The following is a 26627-nucleotide window of genomic DNA, read 5'->3' on the forward strand; positions in this document are numbered from 1 at the left end:
GCTTAAATATTTGGACAAAGGCCAAAGAACTGTAGGAAAACAATCACACTCTTCCAGCAGTTAGACGTTGCTGTAAACAACTCTGTGAGCATAACATTACAGAAAGTTGACGCTTGGCAAAAAATGCAGTCATATAATCCCTGGTAGGTTAAAAAATGTTAATGACATTGTAAGTATTTGTGCAGGGTTATCGAACTTGCTATCTCAGTTAATTCAGAAGGAAACGGAGGAAGGAGAAGCATCTGAAATGGATGAAGGTGAAGACATAGATGAACAATGATGATGTTCTCCAAAAGTTCTTTGCAGAAAAGCTATGCACATTACTCCAAATCCTTATTGTTGCATAGAATTTTCCATTGAAGATATGATCATTCTTGGAAAGCGCATGAAGCGCTAGTAAATTATGTTAAACAAGGCCACGTTTTCAAAGCTTTGTTCAACATGAGGCGGAAAAAGTTAATGGTTATTGTGAGAATGCTAAATAGCAGTGATGTAAATGTTTGTATACAATGTATACAGGCTAGGGGTTTTGCACTCATTTTATTTTAAAAAGTCTAGATGCACTAGAACCAAGGTTGTCAAACCATTATGTCTGCTACATATTAATGTAGAACGCCATTGTGCTAAAAGTTCATTTGTCATTTCAGTACCTCCCTAGTGAACTCACCATCTCCCTTCATTAAATGAATTAAGAACTTTAAGGTGACCCTCATTAAAAAAAAGGGAACTATTTGATTCCACAACCGCTCTTTACCCTAGGTGCTATTCTCGTAGCTAATACTACATGCTATTGTCAGCAGGCCTCAGCAGACACTGAGTCACTAAAACTTGTCACCGCGGTAATGCCGGCTGGGTTAACAGACAAAACGGCCCCAGATTCGTGGAGACAGTATATTTTTATGGATAGTATGTAGTGTATTTATACACACTACACAGACATGGTCAATTGAGGTATTACACAGTACAGTAAGATAACATATAGTAGATTTTGAAAGGATGCAGTATATTTGCAGAGGATGTTGTATATTTAGAGCATATACCGTATATTTAGAGTCTTATTTAGAGTACTGTAGGGATTTAATGAGTAATGTATTCCTCATGGGCTTAGCCCATGAGGAATACATTACTCATTAAATGGATGCTTAACGTGTACTCATTAAACATTACTCATTAAAAGCCGATGCTTAACGTGTGGACATTTCCATGGATACAAAAATCCCAGTAAGAGAAACACTCATAATAAGCACATCTATGGCTCAATGCACTTATGTTTTATGTTCATGTGGTTGTTTGACCGAAGATACCATGCGCCTGTTGCAGTGGTCGGCCGCTCGGTGTATTTTACGAATAAAGCCTTCGACCGTGGAGCTCGAACCAGCATGTTTCAAGACTCTCGAGTCGAGTCACCCCGCACTGGATGAATAATGAATCTCGTGTTTATTTGAAGGGACCCATTTGATCGGAGAAGGTCACACCTTTGGCAGTTCATGGTCTCAGGGCAAAAAAATAAATATTATACTATCACTCAAATCGAATATCCCCCTCCCTGGGCCACGCTGAAGTTTGGTGTGACTTTCGATGAGTTTTGTGCTGACTTCACTGTAAGCGTGAAGCGCAGGGTGCGACTGCGGAGGCTTGCGAGCCTCCCAGCTAGTCTGGAGTCAGCGCTGTGTGAACCTCTATGTAGGCCAGAGCCCAGAGCCTGGTCCTCAGGCACAATGCACTTAAGACAAGAACAGACAGGCATGGAGAGGAGGGGAAAACAGATAGGGCCGGATATAGATAGTTACGATAGTTATTTCATTCTAGGCACAGATAGTTGCAGACAGACGGATGCAGAGTTATAGATAGAGTTACAGATAGGCAGATATATGGGTAGATGTAGCGTGTGCCAACTATGAAGATTTGAATCAGAGAGAGCGGGAGAGACTGAGTGAGGCAGACTGAGAGAGAGAGAGAGAGAGAGAGAGAGAGAGAGAGACAGACAGACAGACAGACAGACAGACAGACAGACATAAAGGGAGAGAGGGAGGAAGGACAATGTGTCGAGGGAGGGAAGACAGATATAGACAGAGAGAAATTTACGAGAGAGTGAGACAGAAAGACCCATCATATGTTCTGAGATCCTGCTGATATGTGGACCTTACAGAGAAGTGCGCTGGGCTCAAGCGTGTCTCAGGCTGGCTTCGTCCTCACAGCTAATAAGCTCTCTGGAGAAACGACCACCAGTTAGTCTGGACAGACAATCAAAAGGCATGTGACACAGGAAGCACACACAATGTATAAACACCTGGCACAAAAGTTTCACATAAGAACTGAAGAGAGCCCCGTATAGAATCCATCGGAGAAGAACTCATTGTTGCATGTCGCGGAGGAATAAAGATTTCTCTTTGTGTGCTACAAACAGAATGTTGGAAAACTACAGGAAAAGTTAGAGGAGGAGAACTAGTGCCTCAGTGGCTTAGATTCAATAACGGCCCTGTTTGCTCATAAGTACAAATCCAATCCCATTAGGGCCGCCTATGCAGGCAATAGGGAAGGTTTGGGAGCTGCCACCTGATGCCTGGACAGAACTGAACCCGCCCCCAAGAGCCGGCAAAGACAAGGGCCTTTATTTACCCCCCGGGCTGGGCTATCAATACAACATCTCCCTAACAAGATGGTAAAACACAAAGGGCAAATGATTGACCTTGATCCATTGCAGTTCGACGTCATCGGTTCTACTGGTGAACTGAGGGTTACGTTGTTTTTAAGCCCAAAAAGAGGGGAAATACTTGCAGTAGGATTCAACTATTCGGAGAAGATGTAATTCCAAGAAAAGAGGAAAGGTATACACATCCAGCAGATGCAAATGTATTGCAGGTTGAATGGTAGCCCTAGCACAACTATGGTTTGTATTTGTGGGCTAAGACTTCTAAAAAGGAGAGGGGCCTGTTATCCACGTAGCTTCGACCCATTTGTTTCTTTCTTAACACCGTCATTGTGTAGGAGGGTTAAAATGTGCGATGTTGTATATGAAATGCATCACCCACAGTGGAGTTATACTATAAGTGTCCGAGGAGCTTAACCCTCTCTCAGGCACACCACCAACATCCATCGATGGCCAGATGGAGCTCCACACACAGTATGGGTTATATATATGTGTCCGAGAAGCTTAACTCTTTCTTGGACGCGGGTATCAACATAAACCGCTGGCAAGACGGAGCTCCACACATCCACACACACCGTGGGGTTATATAAGTATCCTAAAAGCTTAACCCTCTCTCAGACACGCCTCATATAACCAGTGAAGAAGAGCTTATGCTCCATCCTTTTGCCAAAATATCCTATGTATTTAGAGGATTCAATTAGAATGGAGCCTCACACACTTTTTAATCAAAGTGTAAAATAGTGTAGCCAAGTGGCAGTTTGTGGATGAGAGGGATTATGTTAAATGGTTGTGCATTCTTTAAAACATCCATGGTCTGGAGACTTTCGGGTTTGAGGACGTTCCCTGTTCGATAACTAAAAGTAGGCTATCATTCGTTTGGAGAAAATTGGTATCATGAATGAAGCTAAACACTGGCTTGGAGCGCTGACTGCTATCGAGATGAATGATCATTACATGTAAAAGCTAGCGATAATTACAGGTCTATGGATGTCGTTTAGTCTACAGTCCCATTCAGCCCCGTGATGTGTAATTATTTGATGAACAACAATCACGTTCAATGTAAAAAAAAAAGCATTAATAGAATTACAGACTCAACTAAATACAGTTGATTAACTGTCAAGTGTCATGTTCTTAAATCTTGAAATTAACTTTGAGCTACTCAGTGCTGTTGTAGTTGTCGACATTTCTGAAGATCGTACTGGTACAAGATACAGGTCAGTGCTGGCCACCGTGGTGGTTCGAAAGGGAGGGGTGAGGGGGAGGGATTCAGTTGGTTGCAATCTGAAACTTCACAGCTAGATGCTATTAAATTAGACATTTTGCACAATGCACCAATAACTTCCATCCCTGCTCAACCACCTAAAAACCACGTAAAAAACCTGAAGCAAAGATTCACAAATTGGGCTAAACTTTTTATCACTAACTGCAAGTCTATAAGCTGCTAATGAAGGTCATTACTAAAACTAGCAAGCGATTGCCTGAACAAAGACTACCCCCTGTAGGGGGCTTCTTCTCTCCGTGATCAGTAAGAATCTGTTGGAACACAGGAGGGATGCGGGGGTGGGGTTGGAGCAGCCAGAGAACCGCTGAGCCCAGTGGTCTAATTAAGCACCCCCCCGCCCCACCATCTCCTGTCCACGTGCTAATTAATAGTGGAGGGCGAGGGAGGCTCTGCCGACAACCAGGCGAGGGTGTAAAATAGGGCTGCGTAAGCACGGAGCCTTGCGGCTCTCCAGGTGACTGCCAAAGCCTCTTTCATCATCCGGACACCCAGCACAAGTCACTGATCATACACCCGGGCGGCTGCCACAAGTCCCCAGCAACCAGAAGGAACAGAAGTGAAAAAGAAAATCTATACTCTGTCATAGAGAAAGGGAATGGGGGTGGGGTCAGAAGTGATCTCATTATTCCAGCCACCAATCATCCTCTGTTATAACGTCCAACACTGGCTGACCACCAGTCTCACCACCAACATTGCACCCATGTGGCAGGGAGAGACCAGCCAAGACCATCCTCAGTCATTGAGAGACAAGATGGGGAGAAGCACTGATCTCAAGGCAGACACAGCTCGGCTGCAGCGTGCTGTTGCTGCTGCCAATATCTTACTCTGATACAGAGAGAGAGGGAGAGAGAGGGAGAAAGAGGGAGAGCGAGAGAGGGAAAAGAGAGAGAGGGAGAGAGAGGGAGAGAGAGGGAGGGAGAGATACGGAAAAGAGAGAGAGGGAGATAGAAGAAGTGAGTGAGGGCGAGAGAGAGGGAAAAGAGAGAGGGAGAGAGAGGGAGGGAGATTGGGAAAAGAGCGAGAGAAGGAGACAGAGGAAGTGAGAGAGGGAGCGAGAGAGGGAAAATAGAGAGGGAGAGAGAGGGAGGGAGAAAGTGAGCGAGAGACAGAAGGAAAGAGAGAGAGGGAGAAAGAGACAGATTGAGAGAGGGAGAGATGGAAAGAGAGAGAGTCCGGAGCTGGCTGTTCAAGCTTCTGTCTGTCAACGAGGTGCCGCAGATCAGTGCCAATGTCCCTCGTCTGAACCTCTCAGACCACCCGCCAAAGGAGCCAGCTTAATTTGCAAGGGTGGCCGTGCGAGTCCCAAGTACTGTGAACACAAGAGCCACATGCCTCTATCCACTATGTGTTGAATCCAGAACCCACAATCTATGCCTCCCCACCTCCAGTCTGTCCTCCAAATGCGTCTGAAACTCTTGGTTGGCACAGAATGACTTAATAGTTATCTCAGAGTGTGGTGGACAGCATGCAAGACCACACATTCTGGCGAGGGTGGATTCAGTGTTCTCTCCAGCAAAGCTGTGGAACAGAGGGTCCCTAGCTTTCATGTAACCTCTTTATCCACTTTGTATCCTCCTACACACACACACACACACACACACACACGCACACAGACACACAGACACACACACACACACACACACACACACACACACACACACACACACACACACACACACACACACACGCTCTTTCCAGCGGGTGTTCTTCCATTGAACAATAATGGCAGAATAATTTGAAAGTAGTGTTAACGACAGATATCGCCAAATCAGTGGTTGACTGGGAGGTTCAATTAAACATAGATAAATAAGTGAAGGACACCCCACCCATTTTTAAAAGACAGATTTAAGTGGGAGTGCATACGTTAATGAAAGATAAATGCTTTTGCTTTGTGTGTACATTTACCAAAGGGTTTCCAGTGGAATACAAAGGACAGATATTGATTACACCCCTAGCTGTGGCCATCCAGAGACAGCCTGCACTGCCCACTGCTCCGGTCTGCCAAGTTCTCCCATTGCAGATCTCTTTTTTTAATGGTTATGGGAAGAGCTCCCTCCCTCTCCTCAGTGTCCTGGGAACAAAGACGAATGGCTCTTTTATTGCATTCTTGGTAACACCAGCCCTCTCTTGCTCTTTCTTCTTCGTTTCTTTTCTCATTGTTTTCTTTGTTGAAGCAGTAGCGTTGTCTGTTGACTGACAAAGTCTCTAATCGGATCGAATTTTCCTCTTTTAAAATTCGCCAGGTATGCTGACAAACAAGGTTTAGTTGGGCGTAAGTTTGCCACATCACGAAAAAGCCCTCATAGATTTGATCACTTAAATGCCATGCCAAAACCAACATCGTTAATGCCAACGGTCAGAACTTCTCTTTTTAGTGAACCTTCATGAAAAAATATCACACACAGTTAATGTCATTCAAAGTAAACACACATTAACACCAAATAAAGAGACTCTAAATACTCAGTGGAATTCGAAGCGGAAACATCAAGTTAGAATTTATTCCCGTTTCTGACGATGAGTGACAAAATGGCGGGATTCCAGGTCAAAGTCAGCAGAGGCTCATTGAAGTCCGACGCAGGTCAGCCAGGCGGAAAATTGGAAACTTCAAGCTACAGTGAGTCATTAACTAAGTCAAATATGAAACAAAAAAAGTGCCGTCTCCCAGCGGAACTTATTCTAGTCTAATCTCTCATTCAAAGGAAAATTATTTCACTTCAGTGGACTCTCATACAAAAAATATGCTAAACTCTTATCATCATAGTATAGCGCGTGTAAGCAGATAAAACCGACCATCTTCAGCAAATTCGCTCCCGCGTGCGAAGCCTCCAACCATTTTCCCATCAACGCCGTCCGTTTTTATAACCCCACTTCAGCCTTGCCTCTTTTTTTATATTGTTGAGCGCCAAACTCCTGTGGAGCTAATTGGAACTGGCGTGCTTTGTAATGACTTTGCAATCCATGCGAAAGGCTTACAGAATAATCACCCTTCATTTCCTGCGGCATCACTCAAGTGACCGTGGACGCAGGATCCTCCTCCTGCGTGTATGGCCGCCCTGCGTTCGAAAGAGCCGCGGCAGCACAATTCAAATGAGTACTGCTGATACGGCTGCTCCTTACTGTAGTAGTGAGTGAGTGGGAAAGGGCCGGCACGTGATTAAGCCGGCATGCATGCAAAGCTTCATTATGTGTGTTTGTGTGTGGGCTATATGGGTGTGTATCCGTTTGTCTGTGTAATGAATGAGGGTGTGCATTTGCGAAGCTGAAATATCGGCCGTTCAGGATGACCCCTCATTTGCTCTGAAAAATAAAAGCCCTTGGTTTTTTCGGGAAGTAGGGATCTACTCAATCGGTCAACCTTTTGCTTTTCAATTGAAATAGAAAAGTAGAGGGTAAGAGTTGTGGATGACTCAGAGAAAACAAGGCACATGAACCGAGGTCAACAGGAAGGTCATTCGCTGCACTAGCATCCTGGACAGAGGTCCTACCAGTGGAATATGAAAATCTATTTACTTAATATCTACTTATGACCAACCCTCATCTTGGTTCTATAAACAGCTGTCATTTCTGCTATTACTATTATATGTACTATAAGCAATGTATTTCCAACCGCTTTAGTTTGTATATAACCAACTGTTAGTTTGAATATAACCAAAGATAAATAAAGTCTGTATAACTGTATAAACTAATTGTGTTTTAATGGTATAATGGTATTTTATGATACCATGGTATTCTATGATACTATTATACCACATAATGGTATAATTTTTCACTCTCACTGTTCTAGTCGGTATGTTTTAGTTTGTGTCGTAATTATTGTAGTGTGTACTGAGTGTTTTATATCTTGTATGGTAAACCTTCTAGTGAATGTAATAAAGTTTGTACAGCAACAATTCAAGCCAGTATGCTGTAGTTTGTGTAGTAACCCTTCTAGTGACTTTAATACAGTTTGTACAGCAACAGTTCAAGTCAGTATGTTGTAGTTTGTGTAGTAACCCTTCTAGTGATTGTAATACAGTTTGTACAGCAACAGTTCTAGCCAGTATGTCATCGTTTGTATTGGAGTGGCTTTGCTGTGGGTCGGTTGGGTCCTACCTCTTCTTCTCGGCTTGGTAGCGGCTCAGAAGTTTCTGCAGCCCGCCGTTCTTGAATCCCTGGAAATGGGCAGCCGGAGCGCCCACTGTGACCACGTCGTAGGCAGCGTCTGTGCACACAGAGCAGAGAGACAAATCGAGAGGATCCACCAGTCCCACTCACACAGCATGCCATCATACCCCTAAACCCAGAGACAGAGTCCCTTGCAAAAAAACGACAACTGGAGGAAAACAGAATCAGGGGATGTAAGTTGTTGTTTTGTTTCTGAAAGGTTGAAACCGTTTTCCGTCGCTGTGAATGTTTGCAGCCTGGCGTGAAAACGGATCTCTCCCGATTAATTCAGACACGTGTGCCTTTGGAACTCTTTCACAGACGCGTGCTCGTTGCGTGGGAAATGCGGTAAGCTCATTGTGATGGGTTCACATCACAGCCCCCTGAATCCCTTCCCGTATTCCTTCCCGGGCGCCCCCCGCGGTCTCCACATGGCGCTGGTACCGCGTTGAACAAGAAGGACAACCAATGTCACGCCGCTTCATTCCAATTTGCACAGCGCCGTCAAAAAGTAAATAAAACACTCACGCACACACACACACACACACACACACACACACACACACACACACACACACACACACACACACACACACACACACACACACACACACACACACACACACAGTGACGGTTCGGCGGCTAGCACAGAGGTGCTTAAAACAGGCCTTGTTTCAGATGAGTAATGGATAAGCCTGACACTTATATCAGAGCAACTCAGGAGTGGGGAGGAGGGGTTATGGGGGATTATGGTGCTGAATATTTTCGGGGGGTTGGTTTTAGTGCCAGGTCAGTTAATGAACACCCTTGGGGAAAGGCCACTGGTAGCTCTGCTCTCGGTGTTGAGGAGGCTGTTCTGAAGGGCTGTTCAAAACACAAAACTAATGACACAGCTCTGCTGCAGATGTGGCCCCAGCAATGCAGATGACAGGGTGGCTGGACTGGCTCCCCTCCAACCCCGAAGCGCTGACTTAATGGACACTGGGGTAAATAGGGGGGAGTGGTTGGGGAATGAAGGGGTTAATGGTGTCTTCCCACTAATGCAGATCCCACAGAATTCCCAAATCATTATCCCAGTGCCTGGCCGATGCGCCCCCCCTGCCTGCCACACGTTAGGCCCCTGGAGTTATAAACTACCGACTTCCCCTTAATTGGTTCTGCTGCAACAGCCGCAGACTGAAATACAATGGTGGGTCTCTGAACATCAATCACAGTGGCCAATTTGTGCTGTATTTGTCTGGCCTCCCCCTTTCTTTGGTCCCCTTCCCTATAAATTGCCAGGGAAACGAGCGGGCTGAGAGAACTCTCTCACACTTTCCCACACAGAAAAAGAAATTGATTGTGGCAGTGTGGAGATAAGTTGTTGTAATTCATACCCACCACCTATCCTGCTGTTAAGCAGTGATAAAACACCCTTTTTACATGGTTCAAATGAGTGCCGAACAACGTGTTTATCGCAGTGGCGTCAAGCCCGGCTATTAGCCTTTGAAGTATTTCTGCAAAATGTCACTTTCAAGGATGAAAACTGAGGTATAGTAAATCATCAAGAACCTGCCCTGGAGATGACCTGATAGATTTCTTTAGGAATCCTCTGTAAACCTTCATGACAAATTGGGGACGTGAGGAATTGGACAGGGGGAAGTAAAAGATTACCCCTGTGAATTCAACTTTTTGAAAGATCTGTCTTGTTGCACCGTGGATAAATAACTTTGCTTTTATAAATAATGAAAGCTTAAAGGATGAGGTCTGCGTATTTCTGCAATTCTTTTTTTTTTCACTGCCGGTAGCCTCCATGAAACACAACAATTTATTTTCCTGCTGATCACATTCATCACTTGTTTAGTGATCGACAGATACTGAGCGACACACAGAGATTTCCATTGTTCAAACCGCGGGTTTGCTTTCGTCTACGAAATCTATCCATGTGATTAATTACACTTTCACACAACACCAAAAGGCTGCTGTTGAACGGGCAGTGAGGCAGAGACAGTAAACAAACGTCAGAAGGTAGGATCCTGTGAGTTGTATCTTCTTGAATCTTCCCTAGAATCACTTAACACTGTTTTCTCGAAGGGATGGGTTTTGCTACCAAAACAGGACGTTTGTACAAAGTCTACCATAGCAGAGGAAAGTGCCTATCTGCCATTATCTATTTACCATTTACAATTTAGCCATTTGGCAGACGCTTTTATTCCAAGCAATTTACAGTGAATCTTGTCAGAAGTAAATCGTAGGAGGCAGCCATGCGTTAGACATTTTGCAGACTTTGGGACTCGAACTCAGCACCTGGGATTGAAAAACTTTTGACACTAGACTATCCTGCATCCATTGTTCTTTTTTGGACAACAGTCAAAGTACACAGCACCAGGGCCAAGTGTCGATCCGCCCTAATCTTGTTCTAGGTCTGTACGTGTTGATGTCAGCGATAAGATTAAAAACCTACAATCCCTGACCTGTCCTTATCCTTATCCCCTATCCATTTGTTCGCCAGCAAACAAGGCTACTGTAGGATGACGAGATGGATGCGACGGGATACTTTCAGTATCTTATGTTCCACAATGGCTTCAGAACCTCAGGACATTCAGAATGTCCTCCTCGAGCGGTCGAGTACCTGATTTTCTGGGGCAGGTCACCATCATCCTCTGTGTGTGGAGGTTGATTGGGATAAACTCCAGAGACTTCTGGGTTTTGCAGCAGCTCGGCTTGAAGGAAGGACCTGCAGGGCGGGCGGGGGGGGGGGGGGGGGGGGGGGGGGAGAAGAAGGGAAAGGACAAGAACAGAGTGTGAACTGTGTTGTTAAGCATAACAGTGTTGGTCAGTGAACTTTTTAAGAAGAAACCAGCCACAGCTGGGCGTGAGACCAGCAGTGCTGTAGGACACTATTAACGTACTTTAACTGATTTAACCTAGCTAGGGCTGGGCGAAAAACACAATAGAAAAGGCGATAATGCAACTATGTAACAGAACTTTTTCTTTAGACGCATTAAGGCAGGTACGGGTCTTTTAGACAGGCACGATATGCACCCGCTAGACACTCATTTTCAATGAGAAGAGCAGCACCGCATGGAGGACCGGTATCTTGTTGTCGGATAGCAACTAGCAATTAAACAAGCCAATCACGACACTCAAAAACGACACTAGATGAATTGTGGACAAGACGCGTCGTCGTTATGTTTAGTCACTGAGACAATTAATGCTTGTCCTCCATTTAACGTAATTCCTCAATAAATCGCCCGATTTAACATTTTTTATTTTTGCGCTTCTAAGAGTAGTCAATCATTTTCATTATTCACACTTCCCCACGTAAGTTGAAACTATTGAAGTATATGTTACCTTATTGGACAAGGCCCCGCTAATTCCTTCTGCTCATGTGAAACAATCATATCCTATCTTCAAATGGTGCTTTAAAAATGGGAAGGACTTCCCCTTAATCCCGATTTGGAATCACCTATAAATAACGACTTTGTCCTAAAAAAAAACATAAAACAGCCGTCAAAACACCCATTTTTATGCATAATCCTTTTAATGAGGGATTTGATGTATTTTACACTTGACTATTTTATTCAAAAGCTCCAATTAACACCCCTCCTCTACTCAACAGCGAAGCAACGTTATTCTGCACAGTATTCAAATTTAATCTCAAAGAGCACAATGGTTGAGCAAATCTCAAATATGTTAATTGTGATCTTTGAGACCACAGATCATGTTGTGATGTTGGCGTAGAGCGACGATCAAAGGCTTTCAACACAACAACGTACAGACAAGAAATCGGGAAAGTTCTCATTATCTTTTACAAATTTGCCATGTAATTAAAGAGCGGTCTGTTCACTTATCTCAAACGTTTAGGTTCCCTTTCATAAAATGTGACACAATTAGATATGGATGCTGTTCCAATTTTCAACAACTAATAATGACATGTTCTGACTTTCACAGATAAGGAGAAACAATCACTTCACAGTTCCAACACACTCCACCAGCAGTTATCAGCACCAGCAGGGTATCTTGAATAGTGCCATGGCCATGCCAAGTGTCAGTAATCGTGTTTTTTTTTTCTCTCTCATCACTGAGGGGAAGCTTGCTTATGTCGTTAAACGGACATGCTAGTTAACAAAGCACTATTAACCCGGCTTGTCTCTTTCGGCTGCTAACTCTCTGATTCCAACACCACACAGTCTGCCAATTAAGTTAGAATCCTTAGTTAGTGTGGCAGCTTTGATCTCTTTTAACCGGAGCTGAGTCCATAAATCTTACTAAAGAGTCTTTCTTTTTAAGTGGGGTCTAAAGAGCTCTTGGGATCCAGCCGAATGGACTCGTAGACATTTGTGGATCGGCAAATTGAACACAAAGGCACACAGGTGCCTTTTAGGCAAAAACTGAGAAAATTATCAAAACGCTGTGCCGTATGATTTGTTTCAGGGTGTAGGCTGAGCTTCAGCTCTCTTGAAGGATATCTTATGTAGTCATACATAAGTAACTCCACAGTTTAAGAAAGAGAGTTTGAAAACTCCTCCAAAAGTCTAGGCACTTTGGCTCCATTGGGAACTGGCCTTTATGAGATGGCTTTGCTGAGGCTTAGACATCAGCGGTTTTTAACGCTTTCATGCTCGGTATTACACCTTGGTCTGTTGAAAGGCCACCGGGAACTTTTCTTTATGAGATGGTTCAGCTGAAGCTTGGACATCAGTGTTTTCGAACAATTTCAAGTTAGGGATAAATCGTGCTACGCGTATAACTTCCAGTGGAATAAACAAGACAGAAAAAGAAGAGAAAGATCTTGATCATATGTGAGCATTAATGCCTGTAAGTGTAGTTGTGTGTCTCTGTATGGTTTTCTTAGCAAGGTTGAACATGCAGTTGCATTTCACAAATGAAAAAAGGTAGTCAGAAATGACTGTGTGCAAGGACAGAAAAATATAAGTATAGGCAGGTTGCTGGCCTATGTAACGGAAGAAGCTGGGTGCGAATGTTAATAACCAATAGCTGGCATCTCGCTTCCTTTTTCCTCCTTCCCATCTTTTCTCTTTAAAAAAAAAATCTAAATTGCAGTGTTTGCTTGGACTGGCAAACTGACTTCTTCCTGATTTCTTCAGGATACAATGCAGTCACTGCGATTTGTGGTTAGTTTGTTTAATGACGTGAGTCATTGAGACAAGACGCAGTCATTCATGTGGTATTATTGACCAACTGCAGGCATTAATTGTTTGATAAGATCGGCTGAGTACCTTTACAACCCCTGCAGTGATTGAAGCCTAATGCAGGGCTATCATCAGGTCACAAACATGCCTTTGTCCGGGTGAACATGCACATATGTATTTAATTTTAATTATACCAGGGATCTTAGCTCATTTAGCAATGTGCTCTGGATATCCTGTCTTATATAGGATACATGCCAAAAATCTAACACAGACACTTATAGATCAATTATATCAATAGCTGACAGTAATCAGCGTTCAGAAATGAAAACCCAGTTTGAAATTGACTCAACGCAATATTACATTTCATCTTCCAGAGCTAAACCGGGTTACCTCTACATGATCCTTACACACAAAGAAAACCTCCATAACAGCTTAACTAACAAGCTTCAGAAAAGTTTGATTTGGTTTCCAACGAGATGTTTGAATTGAAACATCAATATGAAGACGCTTCTTCAAATAGCACCTGCACTTGTCTCATCACCGAGGATGTGGTCATGAGTGGCAGCTGGGTACAGACACGTCTAGAGAACAGGGAGAGTCGAATGACGGGGAACAGGTTGCTGGAGGTCCAACAAACAACACCCATGACAGGATTACAACAGCCTCTAATTGTCCCGCTCGCAAACAAAGGAGGTGGCGATGATTTATTCATGAGCGGAACAGTTATTAGAGCGTCTAAAGTGCGTGCTGAGGTCAGCCCGGCTCATTAAAAATGAATGGAAATGAAACACTAAGGATGTTGAACCTGAGCATGGAGAATCTGCCCTGGTCTCCCGGAGGACTGCTGTGCTCTCCTGCCGCCACTCCGTACGCGGAGTGATGTAGCGCTACCCCTCTTTTTTACTACTATCTTCGCTCTCTTCGGCTACTTCTTTTGCTCCTGATTCTGCTCAGCTCTCTCCTTGACACTCCTCCCACATCAGATGGCCCGCCACTTAAAACACATGGTGGAAATCAGCAGGGAAACAATGCAGGCTTCTGTTCGACAACTTGCTTATTCTTGTCAATAAGAAGCCCCTTTTAATTCAGACTACAGAAGCAGGGACTATAAGCAGGGAAAAATAATTGTCCCATTTCTGTCTACTCAGTTTTTTCCCCATCTTACGCTACATGACATTTATATACCGTAAATGCCATTTGTTTGATCACAGTGAACTGACTGCATATATTCTTAGCACGGTGGCCCCGTTGGGAACAGCACCCCTAACCTCGGTCGGCGTCCATGATCCATCTGTAATCCTCTGCCGAGGCCTCCTGGAGATTTTCGCTCCATCTTTCTTCACACCCGCCCACTCTACATGGGCTCAGATGCTCCCTCCCTGTACGCAAGTCCTCCACACCCCCCACACCCCCCCGCTCCGCCTCTCACCTCCCCTTTGATCACATTAGCTATCAATAATTGATCCTCCTCCCCTGTGCTCCTGTCACTATGCGTTGTCGCGCCTCGGAGCCGGGCGCCAGGGTCCATCGCATGTCGCGTGACATCTGGCCGATGGCGTTCCAGAAGAAAAAGAACAAGGGAGTATTGTCAGGAACCATAACGATCTGCACCGCGTACTTCTTACCGTCCGAAACAACAACCTTGGTCTTTGCCGCTCACTCCCACCACCCCCCCAAGGGAGGCCCGGGCGTGCTGAGGGGAAGTGGCGAGGAGTCATCATTACTCAAAGGGCTGGTCGCAGGGGAGCGCCACACTGACAAACGTCTCATTACAAGACAGTAGGGAGTCGTGGTCAAATCCATCACTCGCCAATGGCCACAGAGGCAAAGCCCAGAGTGAATAATCAATAAAGTTGAGGAGGATGGAGAAGAGAAAGATAGAAAAGGAGACAGAGACGAGAGAAATACGTTTGTATGTAATTTCCTCTTATCTAGAAATAACTGGATATTGTCGAGCATTGTTTGTGAATTGTACACTTTGGAATTCGTTTAGGGGATGTTTGTATCCAAGGCATTGGACCTTGGGGACCGAACTCATACCCTTTCAACTGGGAGGCGAAGATTCTAACCACAACACTGTACAAACACTTGCTATTGGTTAATAACAAAAGTTGTCCCTGTTTCTTTCATTTGGTAGCATTCTTTTTTTTCCAGCATGTGCTCTGAGTACATACTATACACAAATGCAACAAAGCTGCAAGAAGTCTCCACAAAAGACTTGATTTATGGACTAGATTGTGTATAATTTCACAATAATAAGACAATTTTATTGTTGCATTTGAAAATAAATCCTCCATTGCTCCATTGTGCAAAGTTTTATGGTCAAGTAAATCAAACCTGAATGAAAAGCAAGAAATTTAATTTTTTTCTTATTTATGAAAATAGGAAGATTGTCTCCAAATTTTTGATTGATATTTGCTCCAATGACTTGATTGGATGCTTACAAATAAAACCAAGTATCCAAAGTCGCCTGATGGAACCAATTTGATGTCAAGAGTAAAGATCAACATACGCCCCAGGCTAAGGCGACGATTGGCTCTCTTTCAATGGGACGGTGACATTGTCATCTCGGACACAGCAGAACTTCTGGAGGGAGACCCTTACACAAAACATCCAAGGGGCAGAGAAACGCTTTGTTTTCTTTTTGTTTCTGTTTCGAGTTGTTCTACTGGAGATACTCATGGATCTCAGAAAGGGATTTTAATAAGGGTATTTCTGCAGGGGCCAGCACGGGGTGATATGAAACCTTTACAGACACTTCTTTTTTTACAGTTTACTACTGCTGGCCTAGTTTGTTGTTCGCCAATTACACGCTTACAGATCCACGCCTCCAGCAAAACGGTTGGTCGTAACAAATATGAAGAGAAAGATAGTGAAACCTCCCGTACTCCCAGATTTGTGCTGGTCTGCCCTCAGATATTAATCTAAAGTTATATTTGTGAGACTACTGACAATGTAACAGTAAAGCCTTTTATTTTAGATGATGAAAGTCTACATTACAAAGTCTATGCTAACTAAAACTATAAATGTAAAATATCGTATCATTAGATCTGTGAAACACAGGCCATGTCCTTTGAAAGCCCAAAACATTTTAAGTGGGAATGTAATTATGTTTGTCTTCGCGAGGGAGTGTAAGTGTGTCTCTCTTCATGTCTATTAAAGTTGATCAGCATAAAAGTTGCAGATGTTTTCAAGTGTTTGTGTGTGTGTATTTGTTTTTCTTTTTATATCCATAAGTTTTGGTATGCAAATGGAAAATATATATATGGCAACTATGTAACTATGTAGGTTCTGGGCATGTGTTTTGCATGTTTGAAGGCAATTCTATGAAGGTGTGTATCTATGTATTTGCGTGTGTGTGTGTGTGCGGGTGTAAGGAGGCGTACCAGTGATTTTCTCCAGTTGGGCCAGCGTGTCCTGGTAGGAGCTGACTAGGCCTCCATACTGTGTGATCACCTCCCTCCTCAGAGTGTCCCAGTGGGGCGACAGATCCCCCAGGTCTCTGAGCTCCTGTACCCTAGATAACAAACAGAGGCGCACACAAACAAAAAAACACACGCACACACACACACACACACACACACACACACACACACACACACACACACACACACACACACACACACACACACACACACACACACATACGAATGAAGCAGATGGAAAATTACACAGATATCCATAACAGCCTGTGGCTAGGACAAAATACTGAATCACAATCAATCAATAACGAATATCCTTCTCCATGGCCTTCTAACGTTCTCTACATACATGTCTAAACATTATGCCATGTATACAAAAGTGAAGACTATTTCAACATAACAATGAGGAGAATATTGAGGAAACTGGACCATCAAAATCAGTTGCAGACCATAGCAACTAGCCTTTAAGGGAGAGGGAGCGCAGGAATGACATCAGAATTCTCTTTGTTTAAATAACCTGCTCATGACCTCGTCTAAAGGATAAACTACATTTGCATTTGTATCAGACACATCAGAGCGGATGGCCTACACGCCAGATTGAACAGTAAATTGCGGTGAAAGTATAGGAAATATTTCAGAGACTTTACAATGGCGTTAAGGACAAAGAAAAAATGATACAGGCGGTAACCTGATGATCAGAAGTCCAATTTGTGGGTAATTAGTTACAACCCATAGAAGCTGAAACGCGGCTTGTGTAAGCAATTCTTTAGAATTGTTTGTTGAAAGGAATATAGCTGCATCATGCAGCACTCCAAGCTGTCTTTATCTTGAAAGACTTTACACAGACAGAATTTCATTAACATCAGACCGAGAGAGATCTAACTTAAATAATGCTGTTTTGATGTTTACTACCTTAGCCCTATGTAAACCAGATTAATTGTGGAGGTAAGCATTCTGTGTCCACAGTAAAAATACTTTCTTTCCTGTGTAGCTCAATTTGGTGGGTAGCTCACTTTGCAGTACCACTGCCAAGTGAAAGGGTTTGATTCCCACTTGGTTTTGAATCCCACCAGGCCACAAAGGCTAATAAATGTATCTACTCACAGATTCTCTGGGTTATAATCACCCACTTATGGCAGAACGTAATAAGCATTTGAATCAGGGATATCAGAGCAGACAGCCTACTCGCCCTATTGAACAGTAAATTGCAGTGTCACGATAGGAAATAATTGAGGGAAATGTATAATGGCTTTCAGGAAAAGCTAACAATGATGTATGCATTGTTCCTCGGATAAAGACTACACTGTGTGGACAATTACAACCCCTAAAATGCGATAGCCTGCTTGAATGAGCAATTCTTCCGAATTTTCTCAATAATGAGTATCATTGAAAGAAAAGTGCGGAAAATATGTACTAGTATTTAAAAAGCACATCAGTGGTAGCTGTTATGTTATAGGGCCATATGTGCTTCTGCTTGTTTTCTTCCCTCTGCCAACGTAGTGAAAAGCGCGTGAAGCAATGTTAATGGTAAGATAGGATAAGCTTCACTGATCGTATTCATTGTACGGCTTTTTCTTTCACAGCGGGTCGGATGAAAAACAACACACGGTGACATGATGACCAGCCTCTCTCTCTCTCCCTTGTCTCTGCAGTGGTAAACAAACTTGGTGCAGTGAACTGCCTTCGGGGACAGGGGTAGAGCCACACGCTGGGCGACTGCGCCGCTTAGGAGGTGGTTGTCGGTAAGTAAGGCTGCGCTTCTGGCAGCGGAGGCATGGGGGGCTTCTGGTCTCTTAAGTGAACGGAAAGCCAGCCGACGTACATTACTGATCGAGAGCCGCATAGCCGTATCTTGCGGCACTCCCAGCTGTGTTTGCCTTCCGATGTTTGATACATAATTCCATTTATGTCGCACACACGCACACACACACAAACAGATCCAATTTTAAATAATGCTGTTTTGGAGTTTATTCCCTTAGCCCTATGTAAGCCAGATTAATTGTTGAGGTACGCATTGTTTGTCCACAATACACAACAAATTTGTGTCCTGTGTATTTTGAATAGCACGGGACGGGGTTTGATTCCCTCTGGGTTTATTTCACACTTGGGGCCCCACGCACTCAGAAAGGGTTCCACTGGAAGAAATGTACTAAGACACACTGGGTAACAGCAGCCCCCAAATGAGCTACAATATATCTATAAACAACAATTCAACAGGAACAATCCCCTCTGCATTACTAAATACAGATCACAACTGTTCTTTTAATATCAATGCAGGTGTGGCAATATACGATTTTAAAAGCATGCTGATGTCTCAATGGTGTGCTAAAGACGGCAGTTAGAATGGAGGTAGTCGGAAATTGTACTGGAACACCATCGCTGGTGTAGTGGAGATGTTAAGGTGCATTTCACAGCCAGGGAGATCTTTGCAGGTCCTACTCCACATCTCTCTCTGGCTTCAATCAAATATATTGTTTGAAGCACAGCCACTTTGCCCAAAGTGGCCCCCTAACACCCCCAAATGTGCCATTTTAACCAATCAAATAGCAATATTCTCTGATTTTCCCAGGGTTTCTATAAGGGCCCTTTCACAGTACTAGACAGACACAGTGGTCTTTAACAAATTGCCACAATTCCCAATAATCCATACCATCTGTCTCTCTCTCTCTCCAAACCACTGTTATTTTTGCGTCAGGATGTGGAAGGGTAGCTTTACACACTGACAGACCTGTTATTTGGTGTCAGGGGGGGCAGCAACAAGGGCTTAGGGCTGCGCAATGCTGATTACACAGTAAATAGGGGAACATGTTCGTGGCCAAATTAAGGGGATAAGGCAGCGAAAGGGGAGAGAGAAAACCTATCATCGTGTCCCCTCATCAGAGCTCTATTGTCCAGAAGAAAGTATAGAAGGGAGAAAGGTGAGGCAGAACCAACACCTGGTATTAGATTTGCATTGTAAACCGTACTTTTATCCACAATAAACATTAACTATTACTCACTTAATCGTGGTTAAATAAGCAAAAGAAAGAAAAAGAAAATTGTGGCTTGAGGCTTTCTCTTCCTGTTCTGCAGATTCATCGTTTTTTTCTGGACAGGTAGTTAGTCATTGGCAACAGATTGTCGCAGTTGGTCAGAGGCCATCTAACTAAGAAAACAATCCATGCAACTTAGGGAAGTCCAACAAAACAAAACCGGAACAAAGAAGTTAATAATGAGAACGTTTCAATGGAGCCAACAAGCTAAATAGGGGAGAAAAATAGACCAAATAGTATCACAAAATAATTATCAAAAACACCGGCAGCATAGTAATAGTCAGTGTTTGACTCCCTGGTGAAAGGATCTGGGTTTCTGATCTGGGATCTGAGCAAGCGGCCTAACCACACCCGTCAGTCCCTTTTGATAAAGGCCTCTCTGAAAGGACAAACTAATAACACTATACTATAACAACGTATTCAAGAGTAAGTGGCTGTAAAATGGATTGCGGAAGAAAGTGGACTCAAGAATGTAAGGCAGAGAGGACACAGGCGAGGAGGAGCTGGGGTGAAGCAGACACAACAGGCTTACAGAATGCCTCGTTTTGTCCCCTCCAAAAGCCCTGTCATGGAGCCTCCTTTTATTTCACGGTGTGTTATACTGTCCGCTCAATTTAATCACAGAGGGGTTGGTGTCGCAGGTCAATCCAACCTGTGTGTGCGGAATGCCAAGCGATCTGGGTTGTTTTCTTCACAAAACACACCGTCCCGGGGAAAAACGGCCGCATTTAATGATCACACCGTTTACGTTCTCAGAGAACTCACAGTTATATGAATATGATTATGGGTAGACATTGATAGCTGTCTGGGGATGTTTATATCAAATCAGTTATGCTGATAAGCTCCATTTTTACAAAATCGAACACACACACACACTAACACCGTCACAGAGATTCTCCCACTGTACATTGATAGTTCATATTTAATGAAGTAGTAAAAGAGGACAGATCGTCTGGCAGTAGCATTCTCTAGCCAAACAATATATCACAATGTCACTCCATTCAGATTTTTGCGCCAGTAAAGCACTTAAAAAGCAAATAGCTAGCAGCAGCATTGTCAGACTTGGCTAGCTGGAGAGGCTCCGGAGTCCGTGGAGACATTTATAACCACATTGATGTTGATTATTAAACATATCAACTCAAATATAGCCACTGAGCTATCTCTTGGAGGCTTGATTGGACTGAGAAGCCTTGACTTCTAACCTACTGCAGACACACATATGCTGCCGTGGAAACACTAAACCATTAATTACGTTACAGCTGGTTTGACTTTTGTTGAAGTATCATGGCAAATGTCTTCAAAGACTGTTGTGGACATTCAATGGATTGTGAAATAAACAGCCTCCATCAATTCATCACTTGCTGTCGTATTATTAAAGCTCTGATTGCATCATTGTTGTTGAAAGTATGTGGTTTACCTGTTGTTGCACTTTGGACGTATTCAAGCCTATGGGCCAGTTTACCTTTACATATGAGCAGGCCGATATTAAAACACAATGAACTGTCTTAAGGAACTCTAGTGTTGCCTCAGGGGGAGGACATTTCGATTGACTTTCTGCAACGCATTGGGCTCTTTGTTACACAGGGAACAAGGTAGGGATCAGCTGTGTGTGTGCTTGTGCCCACATCATCTTGACCAGCTCCTCATTCAAACTGCACCCTAATGAGAAGGCTGTAGCGGTTTTGTGGTTTCCATTGCTCTTAGGTTGTGCATGTTATATAACCCATTCAATGTGTGGAGATTAGGAAGAATTCGCTTGTGTTGGTGTGTTGGAGTGTGTATATGTTTGTGTGTGCATTTATTTATGCATGCATGTCTGCGTGTGTGCATGTTTATGGGTTGGTGTGTGTGTGTGTGTGTGTGTGCATTTGTGTGTGTTTGTGGGTGTCTTTGTGTGGGTGTGTGTGTACTGGAGAGGGGGACAATGATTGCAGTGTTTCCGAACGGAGCAGGTGAAGTCCCCTTTGAAGTGATAAACATGGATGAATAATGCATAGCTTCCCCACGACGGCTGCTAATCTTAGGGAATCATTTATGCCTTTTAAAATGTGCCTTCAAGAAGTTAAACACCTTGATAAAAAATCAGCCAGGAACCAACAGAGCGGATATCAAGTTCAACTTTAAATACTGAGTCAAAGTAGTAAAGTACCCCTGAGCTCAGAGTTGAGTGACTGATGCCATGGGCTTACCTTGTCGTGTCTTCCTGAATGTACAAGGACAGCAGCTGCTTGGGCAGGCTGAAGGAGAGAGTGCATTCCTCCATTTGTTCCCGGACCAGCATCCACTTGCTGTCCACTGTCTGGAACCTGTACACCTTGCATACAGGGTTCTTGAACACTTAGAGAGAGAGATGGGGAGAGCGGGGGAAAGAGAGAGAGAGAGAGGGGGAGAGATAGAGGGGGGGGGGGGGAGAGAGAGAGGGGGGGGGAGAGATAGAGGGGGGGAGGGAAGAGCGAGTCCCGAGAAAAATTTAGAGAAGGATATTTGGAGAATTCAAAAAATACAGAAGAACTTGAGACCAATGTCATACCGCAATGACAAATGACCTCATCGACACAAACAAACAAATTCAAACTTTTTACATTTCCAAGACAGCGAAAGGAGCGTTCAAAGCAGCTTTCACGGATGGGGAGACTCAAGGACGCAACTGTCAAGGAACGTTGGAAAGTGGCAAATGAAATTCTATAATCAATAAGTGTGTCTGAGGTAGATAAGGTGCTGCTGGTCCTCCAGGAAAAGGTCTGAACTCTTTTCCTTCACCCCCGCGGAATTAACTCAAAAATACATTACCACGTTATGGCCCCCATAACCATTTCCTTTTCTGTGTTTGTTGTACAGTGATGGATTTAAACTACGACCTGTGGGTTTCCAAACGGCACTCTACAAAACCCCTCACATCCCTCATATACCATCCCGTTCTCTGATTGGACCCTGTTTGCATTCCGTCCAAACTCCTTCGGTTTCGATTGGCTAATGGCAACAATTGAAGACCGGAGGACGGAGAATGTGAGCTGTAATGCTCTTATCTGCATGCTGGCAGCAGAGGGCAGGGAAGGCACAAGCAAAGCCTCAAGCAGAGTTAACAGCTTCCCTCTCTCTCTCTTCATTACCGCAGTGTGGAAGGGAAGTCACTCAGTAGTAAGTCAGTGGTGAAGTACCCGCGGTGGAACTCTGGTAATCTCCCCTCTGTGGCGCCACATAATGTTGCTCCGGGTACATTGGAAATGTGGATGTTTTGTTGGGCTAAAACCATCAGCTGCACCACCACACCTTCAGGAAAATATCTATTCCAACGCGTTTGCAATGCGTTTGCAATGCTAAGCTGTTTACGAATATATAAATATATCTGTGTATGTCTATGTTTATATATGTATAGATAAATACATATTATATTAATATACCTTTATCTATTCTGTCGAGCTCAACTGCTAGAGCACGCCATAAATACTGCCAGGGTTTGGGGTTCCATTCCCAAGAGATTAGGCATTTTATTCCTCATGAAGTCGGGGGGAAACTCTGCACTGGCATTGGCCTACACTACAGACTTAGAATAAATGTTTTATTAGTAAAATAAAGTATACAATATACACGAGGCTGACCATAGCTAGTTTGTCCGCCAACATTAGTGGATATAGATGAGCAGTATTAGACTAAGTGAAGAAGCGCGGAAGAAAGGAAGGAACAAAGGAGAGAACGGGTGAGAGGGTAAGTGAGGGGACAGATGGAAAGGGTCCGGGATAAAGACCCCAAACAGCCGCTGACTCCCACCTCCATCCCAGAAAACAGATTAACCTGTGACCCCGACCCCCCTTGTAGGACCATGCTAATCTGACAGCCAATCAGAGTGCTGCGTGCTTTCATCTCGGCTCTTAAGTCAATTAGTACCCAGAGCTCCTGGGCATGGCCCCCCCTGGGCCCCCCTGGCTGCCACTCACACCCCCAGACCCGCTTTGGGAAAGATAATAAAAAAGAAGAGGCCCCTAAATTGAGTCAATCTACCCTGTGTGTTTGTGTGCTGTGGTAGGGGGGGGGGGGGGTTGGATTGTTTTGAAGGCTGGCAGCTGTGTACCTTTGCGCCAAAAAAACGCCACTTCCTGGCTAATCTTAGATTGAGGAAATGACAATGACACCATGACAACTGGTCAGGGAAGGAAGATGAGAAAAACACACACAAACACAAACACACACACACACACACACACACACACACACACACACACACACACACACACACACACACACACACAGACAACACAAACACAAGGAATGGTTTGAAGAAGAAAGTTGCGAGAGGAGCAAAGAGGTTAGAAAACCCAGAGTCATGGAAGAAGGGAATCAAAATGAAAGCTAATTCATTCTCATTGAGGGACCTCGAAGCTGTGGGAGGTCTGCTTTCTGAAGGCCAACCACATTTCACCTATAGTCAACACATTCCTCTCTCTCTCCATCTCCATAGTTTCCAGAGATGAATATGGTATTTTTGGAGTTGCTTCCTAATTAGTCCAACACAGCTGGCGATATCGTCTGCCACTCCACTAAAAACAAAGGATGCTTACCTAAGTGTCAGGCCAATATCAAATCCCCCATTGTTAGTCCTCATCCTTCTCTCTCTCTCTCTCTCTCTCTCTCTCTCTCTCTCTCTCTCTCTCTCTCTCTCTCTCTCTCTCTCTCTCTCTCTCTCCCATTGTATTTATCTCCAGCTCTCCAAAGAACTCCCAAGGTCAACTCACCCAAGCAGCAATAATCTACATTATTTAATTGAATGAAAAGTCTCTGGAGAGACCGCAACTCCCATTTCTTGCAGGGGTTATTTAAGGGCACTGCATTATAAGTTCATACATGCTAAAAGATGACCAGACTTGGGGAAAATGCTATGTTTTTAGCGAAGGTTAAATGCATTGAATTTTGTGAATTATAAGATAAAGATAATGTTTTTTTATGTTACCGTGGTAATGGACAGGGCAAATTATAGGTGTTTAATTAGTGAACATTACCGGGTCCTGTAGCCAGGCAGCTCTCTCTGTTGACGCAGGCGTGGGACGAGGACTCACACACCATGGCACACTGGAGAGAAGAGAGAGAGAGACATAGAGAGAAAGATTCAAACAGAAAGAGAGAGAGGCTTAAAGTAAATGGCAGCTCATTTACAAGGTACATGTGGAGGAAAAGAAGCCAGTGATTGACATATGGAAATGAAACTTCAACGGTGGCGATGTTCCATCCATATCTCCTTTGATTCTCCTCCATATGTCTGTTACGCCCACAACTCTCATCCTTCAAAACGTTGAGCGTTCTCCACCTCTGCTTATCCCTGCTCACACACAATATCAAGGTGTCTCAACAGCCGACACTCTTGCAAAAGCTACGCTACGCCAGACAGACAAAGCCATTAAAACAGTTCCCATTAACGCACCGTAGCAGTAGATAGAACAGTAGACGTTGAGCTGTGGGGTCCTGCGAGTTCAAAATAAATCGCCTCCTCCCATCCGTGTTTGACGAATGGCGGGCGGCAGCAATGTGTGCGAGTGTGTGTGCGTGTGCTTGTGGTAGCAGAGGGATGGCAAGGTGTTAAAAAGAATGTCCCAGCTGTCAGGGAGGGAGGCTGGTAAACGTACAGCAAAGCTTTTGTCTTCAAGTTATAGAACAATTTAATTGTGTATAATCGGCCAAGTGGATATCCTTAGGAAGTGTCATGAAAATAAATCAGGAGATGAATGCAGCTCGTGAGACAAACAAAGGTCATCATATGTACATTATTGTCATCGCTGGGAACCGAAATCATATTGTCCATCCAAACAAAAGAGATTGAATGAAGCCGGATCTGTTTGTTCTTTTACAAGGACTATTCGGCCGTTCACATTTCTCCCTCTCCAACATCCATCCTGAAATTCAACCTTGGAATAAACAGGCTGTTTATTTTTCCTCGGTGGAGGAGCCTCCGGCTCAGTGCATCATGCGGTTGAATGTGAGAGAGGACGGCACCACCCAACAAAAGTCAACAGCCGCGGTGGGCATCTGGTCCAGGGATGTATCCCCGAATCCTCAAACCATGAATGTTTCAGCGGGAGTCAAATCCAAAGCTTCAGTGGACTCCAGAAATAAAACACCAAGCTACGAAATGATGACGGGGGGTATTATGGGATCCAACACAAGCTCCTTTGTACTCTTGTCTGGTTTTCATAAAAACCTTTTTGTACGCGCATGATATTTGCGTTTCTGGGTTGCATCTTTGTTTGTGAATGCATTGTAAGTCGATTTGGAGAAAAGCGTCAGCTAAATCAATGTGTTATAATGGGATCGATGAGCATCATCACTGCTGGTATTGCATGGCCATTACATTTCATCTGTATGTATAGTGAATTACTTGCATAAATTAGAGACCGCCACAACATGGGCTCGACTACACTAGAACTTGGGGAACATACAGTGTATATTCGTTCATAACTATGGGTTCAGATATTATCATGACAATTTCAGTAGTTCTGTAGACCCTGGGAACTTTGAACATGCAGGTTAGATAATATATAGACCTTTTACATACTATTACTACCAATAAGTACTATTAAATAGTCCTCGAGCACCTTACTTGAAGGCAACTTAGAGTGAACTATAGCTATGAGTGTCTTAGTACCAGGGAGGATAGAGGCATCCTGCCTTATGGTGCCTACAGGTTAGACTATTGACATAGGGGATCAAACCCTGTAACGTTCAGCTGGGAGTTGACAACATAGTCATTATGTACTCTCTGCCTTTTTTACAGTCAGAAGAAGTTGTCACGAGAAGAAGCCATTGTATTGTTTTTTCCATCTTTACTGACTTTGGTTGTGACCGTATCCAGCACACTCAAATTAAATCTGCAGCCCGTGCTTCCCACTCGGTGTCAATATGAATCACTCCTTGGAGGAGGGATATTGAAAACGCTATTGATCCCACCAAACAGCAACAAGGAATTGATTTTTTTCA

The 26627-nt window shown here is 43.8% G+C and overlaps 1 protein-coding gene across 11 annotated transcripts in view; it reads right to left on the reverse strand.

Moving 5' to 3' along the window:
* Window positions 1-26627, reverse strand: part of inpp4b (inositol polyphosphate-4-phosphatase type II B) — a 138219-nt gene that overhangs the window by 31823 nt on the left and 79769 nt on the right. For all 11 annotated transcript variants that reach the window (XM_030352558.1, XM_030352560.1, XM_030352557.1 and 8 more), the window contains 5 exons: window positions 24659-24728; window positions 21854-22001; window positions 16597-16727; window positions 10687-10791; window positions 8025-8133 (listed from right to left, as the gene is read on the reverse strand). In XM_030352558.1, coding sequence (XP_030208418.1) covers window positions 8025-8133; window positions 10687-10791; window positions 16597-16727; window positions 21854-22001; window positions 24659-24728 — 563 coding nt within the window. The remainder of the gene's footprint in view (window positions 1-8024; window positions 8134-10686; window positions 10792-16596; window positions 16728-21853; window positions 22002-24658; window positions 24729-26627) is intronic.

The sequence above is a fragment of the Gadus morhua genome, chromosome 3 (genome assembly GCF_902167405.1).
Source record: "Gadus morhua chromosome 3, gadMor3.0, whole genome shotgun sequence".
Classification (NCBI taxonomy): domain Eukaryota; kingdom Metazoa; phylum Chordata; class Actinopteri; order Gadiformes; family Gadidae; genus Gadus; species Gadus morhua.